The 11,250-nt window shown below is 43.8% G+C and overlaps 1 protein-coding gene across 1 annotated transcript in view; it reads left to right on the forward strand.

Moving 5' to 3' along the window:
• Positions 1–1,867: 1,867 nt before the first annotated feature.
• Positions 1,868–11,250, forward strand: part of PIAS1 (protein inhibitor of activated STAT, 1) — a gene marked incomplete at its 5' end in the record, with an annotated part of 13,487 nt that continues 4,104 nt past the window's right edge. Inside the window, 4 exons of the mRNA XM_009074388.1 lie at positions 1,868–1,973; positions 3,426–3,499; positions 8,449–8,609; positions 10,900–11,057. Of these exons, the coding sequence (XP_009072636.1) occupies positions 1,868–1,973; positions 3,426–3,499; positions 8,449–8,609; positions 10,900–11,057 (499 nt within the window). The remainder of the gene's footprint in view (positions 1,974–3,425; positions 3,500–8,448; positions 8,610–10,899; positions 11,058–11,250) is intronic.

The raw sequence follows: 11,250 nt of genomic DNA on the forward strand, positions 1-11,250 counted from the left end.
CCTGTGCAGGGCCAGGAGTTGGACTCGGTGATCTTCGAGGGTCCCTTCCAAGTCTGTGATTCTGTGATACCCTAAAGTGAGAACACAAACTTTGCCCTTCCCATTTTGGGGGTTGAGGGATGTTGCTGATGAATCCACATTACAATGTCACATTTTCAGGGATACATTTATTCCCTGCTTTTTTAGAGCTTAGACAAATGAAAACTTGAGCGATCTTGGGCTGTGATTTGGACTCAGTGCTAGGAAGGATTTGTCCTTTGAGGGAAGGCTTACCCTGCTCACAGGGATCTGGCAGAGCTAGTGCTCTGCATCTGACCTGCTTGGATGCCAAATGATTTCCTGTAGTGCAGCTGGGAGCATCCATGGCTTTCCATTGACACCAGTAAGGAACACTGGAATGGTCAGTTCAGAGACCGGTGGGAAGTGACCCAACCCCCTGGGAGGGGAAGGACAGGAGTGGTGACTTCTTGGCTGCATGGGCTGATTCTTCGGAGCACATCTTGGCCCCTCTGAACTCTTGAACTCTTTAACTGCTTTTCTTCAGTTCTGCCTCAGCAGTGAAGTTCACATTTCAGAGACAGCTAAGTGCAGGCAGATAAGGAAAGTTGAACCATGCTTCCAGGCTTAGGAGACACTGCAGATGGTACATCTCCTTAGGTATTCCTTTTGAAGAGGCATCACTGCTCATTTTCCTATTTGAAAACAAAATAACTTTTATTAAAAAAGGCAAGACGAAGTTTTGATCATATTTGACCTGATAACTTCCCTTAAATGCATTGACACAAGTGCAGCACCTCACATTGATGTAGAATTCCTGTGCCTAAAGGGGGTGTGGGATGCATGTCCTGAAAATGTAATCCAGAAGTGTCCTAAATGCTGGTTTAATAGCTTGCTTTGCAGCTAAATCATAGAATCATCAAGGTTGGAGAAGACCTCTAGGATCAAGTCCAACCATTAACCTGTCACTGCTGTAACCCCTAAACCAGATCCTCCAGTGCCACATCCAGATGCCTCTTCAACACCTCCAGGGATGGTGACTCAACTACCTCCCTGGGCAATATCCCAGTGCCTGAACACCCTCACAGGGAAAACATTTCTCCTAACATCTCCTCTGACTCTGCCCTGGCTCAGCTCAACGCCATTCCCTCTATCCTCTCCCTGCAGCCCTGGCAGGACAGACATCCCCCACCTCTCTCCAACCCTGTCAGGGAGTTGCAGAGGGCCATGTAGTCACCTCTGAGCCTTTTCTCAAGGTTAAGCAAACCCAACTCCCTCAGCCCTTCCCCATGTGCTCTGCCCTTTGCTGCCCTTATTGCCCTTGGCTGGACTTGCTCAGTGCCTCAATGGCCTTTGGGCAGTGAGTGCCCAAAGCTGAGCACAGCACTGAGCTGGGACCTCCCCAGTGCCCAGTCCAGGGGGATGAGCACTGCCCTAGTCCTGCTGCCACACTGGGCTTGAGCCAGGACAAGATGCCCTTGGCCTTCCTCTGAGATCAAGTGCAACCCTTAACCTGCCACTCTGCTGTAACCCCTAAACCATATCATCCAGTGTCAGATCCAGATGCCTCTTAAACTCTTTTAGGGGTGGTGACTCCATCACCTCCCTGGACAATATTCCAGTGCCTGAGCACTGTAACAGTGAGGAAGGTTTCCCTAGCATCTAATCTAATTCTCAGCCATGCTGCATCTCTCAACCTCCAAAGCCTTGTGAACTCCCTGAAGCACTGAGGGGTTTGTCCTAGTCTGAAAACTGATCAAAACACATTGCCCAGTGCTCCCAGAACAAATCACATAAAGCATTTTGTAACCCACAAGCTGTCTGTTGCTGAAAACTGTTTTTTCCTCTGACCTTTTGGTGTGTTTTCCAGAACTATTCCATGGCAGTGTACCTGGTGAAGCAGCTGTCCTCTACGGTGCTACTGCAGAGGTTGCGAGCGAAAGGAATCCGGAACCCTGATCACTCTAGAGCACTAAGTATGTCTCATGTCCTGCTTGATTCAAAGGGAAAACAGCTTTTGGGGAGAGGAGATTTGAATTAGGACTGTGCTAAGAGAGGTTTGGACTTCCTACAGTTCTCTGGGGTTTGAGAATCTGATAGTGGTGTTCTTTGTATTCAGTTCCAATTCAAAGCCTGTGCAGCCTTTGTTTGCACTAGGAGCCAGGCCAGGAACCCTGTTGACACTGGGAAGGGAAAAATGCAAGAGAATCTCTTTTCAGTTCAGCCATCCTGGCTTTGTTTCTTCAGAATGCAACAACTGTATTTAGAGAGTTAACTGGTAATTCAGTACCTCAGGCAGGCTGAGCTCAATGCCTGACACTGAACCTTGATGCTGACATGCTGGAGGAAAGGCTCCAGCAACACAGTGTTTGTTCCTTTGGCACAGTGAGCCTGGAGAGAGAGAGTCTGGCCAGCACAATGCTCCTCCCAACCCCCTTCCAAATGGAAGTGTGAGGTTTGCTGCCTTATTGTTTTCTCTGACAACAACATGTTGGTGTAAGTTTGTGCAGTAAAAATGGAAGCAAAAAGTGCTGCATGTTTGGCTTTCAGGGAGAGGGGGAAAACACCAACACCTGATCACTGTTCTTACTCTTTAGTGCTCAGATTATGTGTTGTACACAGCAAAGGGCCTTCTCCAAAGGGGAAGAAAGTAGCCCACCAGTATATTCTGCACAGTGCTGGGTATTAGCTTGTGCTAATGCAGTTTGATGGTTTAAATGCACCAAAATCTAGAGAGTTTCCATCTGGCTGTTGCTCTGTGTATACAGGGTGAGAATGAGGGTGTAGGTCCATGGAGCAGGTTAAAAATGGGACTGAATTGTTCATTTAACCAGTAACTGCTTCTAGAAGAGCTTCTAAAACTTGTAAGTGAAAGTCGAGGAGGGGTAGAGATGAAAGACTAGAGATGAAAGACTCTAATATTTCACTGCATTATTTACAACTCAGATTTTGTCAGGGTATTTCTGACTTCCTATTTCTCAATTTGCTTTTCAGTTTTAGATCTCAGGATGAGTAGTTTGAGGGTTTATCGTGGATGTAAGAGTTGCTCTAACACATTTAGTTCATGTGCTTGAAGTTAGAAGTGAAATCAATGTGGCTTATCTTGGTAGATATTAAATAATGGCCAAAGTTTCATGTAAATGAGAAGAGACATCTCTGTGTAAATACATTTTCTAGGGATTTTGGTTTAAGATGAGCTTTTCTGCCTTTCACTTTCTTAAATCTTGTTGTTTATGGTCTTTCTAGAGAGCTAAATCTGCTTAAGTGACTTGTTCATTGTGTGAGTCTGAAGCAACAGCCACTGCTGCTGGTTCCCAGTAGATACGGTGGACTGAAAGTTTAGCACATGGTTTCACAATTGTTTTATTTATCATCCAATTTGTGTTTTAAATTAATACAAAATCAACTTTTCCTCTCTCAAATAACAGTTAAAGAGAAGCTGACTGCTGATCCAGACAGTGAAATAGCAACAACAAGCTTAAGAGTGTCTCTTCTTTGTCCAGTAAGTACTTTTTTACTCCCTCCAGACTGCTTCTGGTTGCACTGTGGCTGTTCTGGGACGTGACGTGGAACAAGTCAGCTTGTGTTTACCTCTGTGTTAAGTTTGAGGGGCAGGATCCAGTGCTGCACTTACCTGTCACTGTGCTTCAGCAGGTGATGTGCCCCTGAGGAAAGGAGCATTCCATTAGCTAGAAGATGTTAGTCACAATATATGTAAACATACATTGAAATCTGTCACCACATCATCTGAGTGTGCAGTTTGAGGCTTTGGTGTGGGAAAATCAGTGCTAAGTTGGGGGAAAATGACTGCTAAAAGCAGCTCTTCAGCCAGTGTAGTCAGAGCATTGAGCATCTTGTAGCTGAAATTGGTTATATTGAGTGTGTAATTATCTGAAATTAAAACCAAAGCAGTGTCCTAGAGGTTGTTTGAACAGGATTTGTTTTGATCTAAATGTGAAATGGGAGAAAATAGTTAGAATTGATACAAATAGTATCTTGACCTACTAACTGCTTTTTTGTCAAGTAGATCCAGTAGTTTATACCTGGATTCTGTTATCAGTGGCAACCTACACAATATTGCCATGGTGTGAACTTCTCTGGGAGCTGTTTCAGGTGCAGTGCACCCTCAGAACACTCTCTGGATTGACTGACAAGGTCTTCATTGCAGTGTGTCTATTTAACCTCTCGTCAGGATTAAGGATACATCTGTTTCCTGCTTGGGCTCAGTGTGCTCAAGCCTGACACAAAACTCTCAGCTTTAAAATCTAAACAAGAAAACTCACTTTACTCTTGCAAAATTGAAGCTTATTCTTGAAGTTATTTAATAATAATTAATAATATTTCATGTTCTTAAACTCTAACAGTTAAACTTATAGAGGTATAAAATTTGCCTCATAAAAAGCACAGTTGACATTGTAGTTACTTTATATTTATATATATAGAATGTTCTTGTAAATCTTTAAATGTGATTGATATTGGCATCACCTTCCATCTTAAGACTTTCTCCGTGTCAACATTGATGCTAACTAAGTAATAACACATTGATAAGGAAGATAAAACTCATATACAAGAAATACATAGCGGTTACATTCACCAAATGAAATCCTGAATTTAGAGCCTCATAAACCTGTGAACTTTGTGTCACATCAAAACTGCTGCAGGTTTGGAACACTGAAGCATTTTGACTCCACACATGGCAACTTGTTTTGCTGAGTTGTTATATTGGAATATAGGAATATGTAGGAATAAAATGTAGGAATACATAGGAATTTTTGTTGTGCTGTTAGTGCTTTTTTATTTTAGAAGGCACAACAATAGTCCTGTTGGAGTTTTTGGTCCTTTTTTAGGCACAGTATTCCTATAATTAATGTTCTTACCATTAAAATTAGTTTCCAGTACAGACACTAATGGTAATCTCTCAGTAAGAATTAAATGGCTGTGAGAGTTTGGAAGTGCCTATGTATTAATTCATTACCTTAAATTATCTTCATGCATCTTACAGAATTACTGATTTTTACTTCAGTTGTATTTCAGTTGTCCTCAAGTGTTGCTTTTTAGATCATTCCATAGGACTTTTCTGACACACTTCTGTTTGCCCTGATGGAAGTTCTGCACTGCTTTTGGGTGCATTTTGTTCTCTCGATGGGTTGGGATTAGAGCAGGAATTTCCACTGCAATCCTGCTCTTAGCACTGCAAGTTTGGCAATACCTAAAGATGCCAAATCCTGTTTTACACTCTCTGAGTTGTGCCAGGGGTAAAACAACAAAGACATTAGGATGTAACCCTTCAGAATTCCTACATTATTCTGTATTTCCTCTTTAAAATGTACCACTTTTGTGACAGACACACAAACCAAAGTCTGTGGCAGATTACTCTGAGCCTATTTGCATCTGTGCCATTTTAATGTGTACAAAACACACACACTTGACTTTTTCCAGTGTGTTCCTCATTCAGTGCTGTGTGATTTCACTGCAGTTCTTGGAATAATCCATTCTAGGCTCATTGGGACAGAGATTACACCTTTCAGCCTGCCCTGGGAACAGGAAGGTTGTTGGTTTAGTTCGGACTCTCCTCAGGTCTGAATGTAGTTCTGTTATAACCTCCATGTTTTCACTTGATAATTCGTAAGCTCAGGGAGAGGTGTTTTGCCTATATTTTGTGGTTATTTCCTAATGGAAAATGAAAGAACGATGTCTCTGCAGCTCTGGGAATGTTAGGAGCATCTCTCCCCCCTCAGGGCTGTGACTCCCTTGGGTCTGCTGCACTGGAATATGTGGACGTGGTGGGTTTAGCCTTCCTGAGCTCTGCTTTGCCCTCAGAACAGCACAGGCAGCTCCCTCTGAATTTGTTTTGGACTGCTGCTGAGCTTTTTTTAGCACAGAGGCCTGCTCTCCCTGCGAGCCCACAGAGAGAAAACTGCCCTCCACTGCTGCCTGGATCCGGCCAAGGTACAGCAGGCAGGAGGGCTGGGCTGAGTCTGCCTTTCAGGGAGCCACTTGAGTCCATGTGCCTTTTTTTTTCTCCCTGGAAGTACAAATAAGTAAATCCACAGGCCCAAATATTTAACTGAACCAAAATTCCAAATCCAGTGTTTTACCCTGGGTTTTGCAGCTTTGTTTACAAATCCTGAGCTCCATTCTTTATCCTGGTTTGGGTGTATTTTTTAGCGTGAGAAGATAGAAATGATTTGTGTTCTCGTAAAGGAAATTAATGCAGTGTTTCTTTGACTGCCACAGACAGGAATCAAAGAGTCATGTGCTGGGAAGCACAGTTTTCCACAAGTTGGGATGCATTCCTCCTTTTAGACCTTTTTTTTCTGCCACAGCTTGGCCACTGTGGCACAGCTGATCTAGGGGGTTCAGTGCCAAAAATGGGGAAGGAGCATCAAGTTGTTACCACGGAATGTGCTGATTCCTTCAGTTCAATCCAACTGTGCTGAGAAATCTGAGGCACAGGTTTAACACCCAGATCTACACATCAAGTGCTGCCTGGATGCATCCAAGGTACAGCAGGCAGGAGGGCTGGGCTGAGCCTGCCTTTCAGGGAGCCACTTGAATCGATGTTCTTATTTTCCCCCTGGAAGTACAAATAAATAAATCCACAGGCTCTGCTGCAGGCCCAAATATTTAACTGAACCAAAATTCCAAATCCAGTGTTACAGCTTTGTTTACAAATCCTGAGCTCCCTTCTTTATCTTTGGGTGTATTTTTTAGCGTGAGAAGATAGAAATGATTTGTGTGCTCGTAAAGAAAATTAATGCAGTGTTTCTTTGGCTGCCACAGGCAGGAATCCAACAGTCATGTGTTGGGAAGCACAGTTTTCCACAAGTTGGGATGCATCCCTCCTTTTAGACCTTTTTTTTCTGCCACAGCTTGGCCACTGTGGCACAGCTGATCTAGGGGGTTCAGAGCCAAAAAGAGCATCAAGTTGTTACCATTAAATGTGCAGATTCCATTGGTTCAATCCAACTGTGCTGAGAAATCTGAGGCACACGTTTTATACCCAAAGCTGGTGAAAATGTTTCAGGTTTAAATCTGCTTTTTTCCCCCTCAGGAGATGAGTATTTATGTCCTTCCTGGCACACACATCTTTGACCTTCCTTGTTTTTGAGCCATACAGAACCATCCAGGTTTTCTCTCCTTACTCCCTGAGCTGAGAGTCTTATTGTGCCCCAAAGACAAATGAGCCTTTGACCCACCATCTGGGAGATAAGAATTCCTACCAGATAAGGATCAGAGAGGCCTTTGCTGCTTTTGGGGGTTGGTTATGTGCTAGAAATAATGTGTTTGGTCATGGATTTTGGGGGAGGAGATGTCAAACACATGGCACATAGAGCACCTCCTGCTGTGCTCTGAGGCTCTGTCACCACTCCCGGGGCTCCCCAGGGACTTCTGTGTCCCCATCCCATCTGCTGGGGAGTTTTGTGGCAATGACACAGCCAGAGGGAAGGAAAATAAGGGAGCTCCTAGCTGGATTTGGTGGGAATGGGGTGGAGGGATTGCTACTTGGGGAGGATACAGTCAAACAAGGCATGATGGAGGAAGTAGTGGCCTGTGAGTAGAGCCTTTGTTCTTGATATTGTTTTGATTTCCCTGATATTGAGAGATTTGAGTGCCATCCTGTGGCACCCATCTCATACTGCCTGGGAGCAGCACTCCAGCCATGCCTCAGCCCAGGTCCTCCTGCTCTCCCCCACTGCTGGCACTGCCTCTCACACGGAGCCTTTGTGTTCCTTTGAGTCAAAGAGATGCACCTTCAATCTGCTCAGGGTAATCTGCCTTAGTAAAGAATAGGTTTGTTGGGTTTTAATGTGGGGAAAGTCTTGTTTAGGCATTTCTACTTAGCTTTAGTGTGGGCAGTTCAAGCCCCCCCTGAACTGCAGAGTAAGCATTTTGCCACAAAACAACTCTTAGGGTTTGTGAGGAGAGGAAAGCTTTGATTTCAGGTTAATATGAAATGCTTTTCATTGTCTAAATCAGTTTTGCATTGTGTAATGAATGCAGAGGGTGTGATTCTTGGGCATGTCCTGTGCAGGGCCAAGAGGACTCAAAGATCCTTGAGGGTCCCTTGCAGCTCTGCGTATTCTGTGGCACTTTAATGATAAAATACTAAAGAAGAATTCTTTTTGTGGTCCATCCAGCACATTGATATGTTACAGGTGCTCAGTGGACCCTCAGTGTTGTGGTACAGGGATCTGGAAGGATGTATTCTTCTGTTTCCTTGCTCAAATGCACTTGAAAATGTGATTTTTGTTAACTTTTATGCCATTTCAAACTTAGAGGAAGGAGGGGACAGTGTGATGTGTATTTTAATCAATTTAATCCATCAGATTTATGAGAGTTCTTTCTGGAATAAATTCAACCTGTCCCTGCCCCTTTTGAGACAGAAACCCTCTGTTTGTTAATTTAACCCTGAGATAATAGAATCTTGGGGGTTTTTTTCTCTTCCAGCTTGGTAAGATGAGGCTAACCATACCCTGCAGGGCCCTGACCTGTTCACACCTGCAGTGTTTTGATGCCACTCTCTACATTCAGATGAATGAGAAGAAGCCCACCTGGGTTTGCCCTGTCTGTGACAAGAAAGCTCCCTACGAACACCTCATCATTGATGGGTGAGTCAAAATCAGTCAAAACGATCTTCCTCACACCCTCTGCTCACTGTGGTGCACAGAGCACAGTGCTCTGAGATCCTGTTGATGTGGCTTTCACCTGGTTTAAATCACTGGGATGTTTAATTTCTCTGCTGTTTAGAACAATTACTGACCAGGAACCTCTTCCTTCAGCACTGTGGAAGAATTATACTCATAAAATCTTAAAGTTAATAATACTGAAAAGTGTTCCTTCCAATCTTAGGGAAATTTTGGAGCTATGCTACCTGAAATGTTTTTTTTTCCATGTTCCATAGTGATGATCTCTAGGTGAAAGCAGCACATGTTGTATTTTCTTTTAATGCATGTCCAATTCCATGTGCAGTTTCACACCTGAGGAGTTGCCATCTATGGAAAGTGACCTAAAGATTGACTCTCTTCTACTGCCTACATGCAAAGCATTAAAGAAAGAAGTAAATCTAGTATTGGTCTATGCCAAGTATGTATTTCTGAGGTTGCATTTTAATGTCTCAGATAGGAATCTTCTTTCCCAAGTGTGATAAAGAGAACAAGTTGAGTCTTCTGAGGATACTCTGCATGTTTTACTCATAAAACCCCTCACATAAAATTGCCAAAACAAACAGAAACCCCACCAAAAGCAAAGCTAAAAGCCCTGAAACAAAGAGATGTACAGAAAAAAAACCTCACAAATGATTGAGGCTTTCTTAGGGGACCTGTCAGTGAAGTATGAGGTCACTCAGGGTCCCCTGGAGAGACACTCAGGGCTGGCACAGGCTGTTGTGGATTCCTAGACCCCAAGATCTACAGTTCCTCTGCTTTGGATCAAAGGGCTGAGGGGTTCCTTCTTCAAAGTTTCAGCCTAAAATAGAAAATACAGAGTAGGACTAATGAACTCCCCACATTTGCCTTGTTTCTCCTTGTGTTGCCAGGTGCAGATGTTGGAGATTAGCTGAGCTAATTAGAGCATCCCAAAGAGAAGGTTATTTCTAGAAACCATTGCAATCTGGGAAAGAGGGAACTGACTCCCTAATTAAAGTGAAGCTCTTTGCTGCAGAACCACATGAATGGTCCTGGTCAAAAGGCTGGAATTCCCACTGGGAGTGATGTGGTGCCAGGAGCCTAAAGTTTTAGGAGGAGAAGAGGCTGCAAGTTCAGATTCCCATGCTCAGCTTTTGTTAGCAAGGTGCAGGAAACACAAATCCTTAATACTCAGCTGTAAGGACTCTGAGAGATGAGATTCATCAGTTAAGTATTGTTAAATATAGGTAAGGAGGAGATTTTTCTTAAAATGCTAGTTCACATTCTTCCTTTGTTTTGGGAATGCAGGGTTCTGTGTCAGGAGCTCTGCAGGACTCCACTCTCAGTGCTGGGAAATAAATGTGTTTTAGTTTAGATGATACTTTAATTTCTTCAGTGGCTCCTTTTTAGCAAGGAAGTAGATGGGAGAAGGGGAGAATCCCACAGTCAGTTAGGTTGGAAGGGACCACAGTGGGTCACTGGTCCCACCTCCCTGCTCAGGCAGGGCTAGCCCAGAGCATATGGCTCAGGTTTGAGTCCAGATGACTATGGGATATCTCCAGTGAGGAGAATCCATGACCTCTCTGGGCAATCTGTTCAGTGCTCAGTGACTGCACAGGAAAGAAGTTAATCCTCATGTTCAGGTGGAACTTGCTGGACATCAGTTCCTGCTGTTGCCTCTTGTTTTATTGGTTTCCACCACTGAGAAGAGTTTGGCTCCATCCTCTTGGCACTTTCTATTCATGGACTTGTATAAATTGATGAAATCCTCTTAGTCTTTAACCTAAACAGTCCCAACTCCCTCAGCCTTTCCTCTAAGTGAAGTGCTCCAGTCTCTTCAATATCTTTGTCACCCTCCCCTGGACCTGCTCCGGGAGTTCCATGTCCCTCTGGTCCTTAGAACCCCAGACCTGGACACAACACTCCAGTTGTGCCTCACCAGGACTGAGCAGAGGGTCAGGATCACCTCCCTGACCTGCTGGCAATACTCTTCCTAATGCATCCCAGGATTTCATTGGCCTTCTTGGCCACAAGAGCCCAGTGTTGACTCATGGACATCCTGTTGTCCACCAGGACTCCCAGGTCCTTCTCCTCAGAGCTGCTGTCCAGCAGGTCAGTGCTCAGCCTGAACAATCAAAACCAAGACCAGTGACACAGTGAACAAGAACACTGAAAGCGTTTGGGTTTGACACTAATTCAGATTTTCACTGGCTAAGAAATACTGGAGAAAAACATCTCTTTTTCAGGACTGATATGAAATGTTTTTCGTGCACAGGTTGTTCATGGAAATCCTGAAGTTTTGTACAGATTGTGATGAAATCCAGTTCAAGGAGGATGGATCCTGGGCTCCTATGAGATCCAAGAAGGAGGTGCAGGAAGTAACTGCATCTTACAATGGAGTTGATGGTAAGTCATGTTTGGGGTGTGTGGACTGAGGGATAAACCATGGAAATTCCTAAGTATTGATGTTCCTTTAAAATGCTCATATTTAAAATGCCTGTTTGTAGCTTTAATGATCTTTTGTGGGAACAGTTCTTTGAGTAACACCTGTTTGGGGCTGATGGTACTTCTGAGTTATAACATTGTGTGGTTTACTTGCAAGTTGCAAGTTTGAGTTACAAAGGTG

The sequence above is a fragment of the Acanthisitta chloris genome, unplaced genomic scaffold (genome assembly GCF_000695815.1).
Source record: "Acanthisitta chloris isolate BGI_N310 unplaced genomic scaffold, ASM69581v1 scaffold10635, whole genome shotgun sequence".
NCBI classification, from domain to species: Eukaryota; Metazoa; Chordata; class Aves; order Passeriformes; family Acanthisittidae; genus Acanthisitta; species Acanthisitta chloris.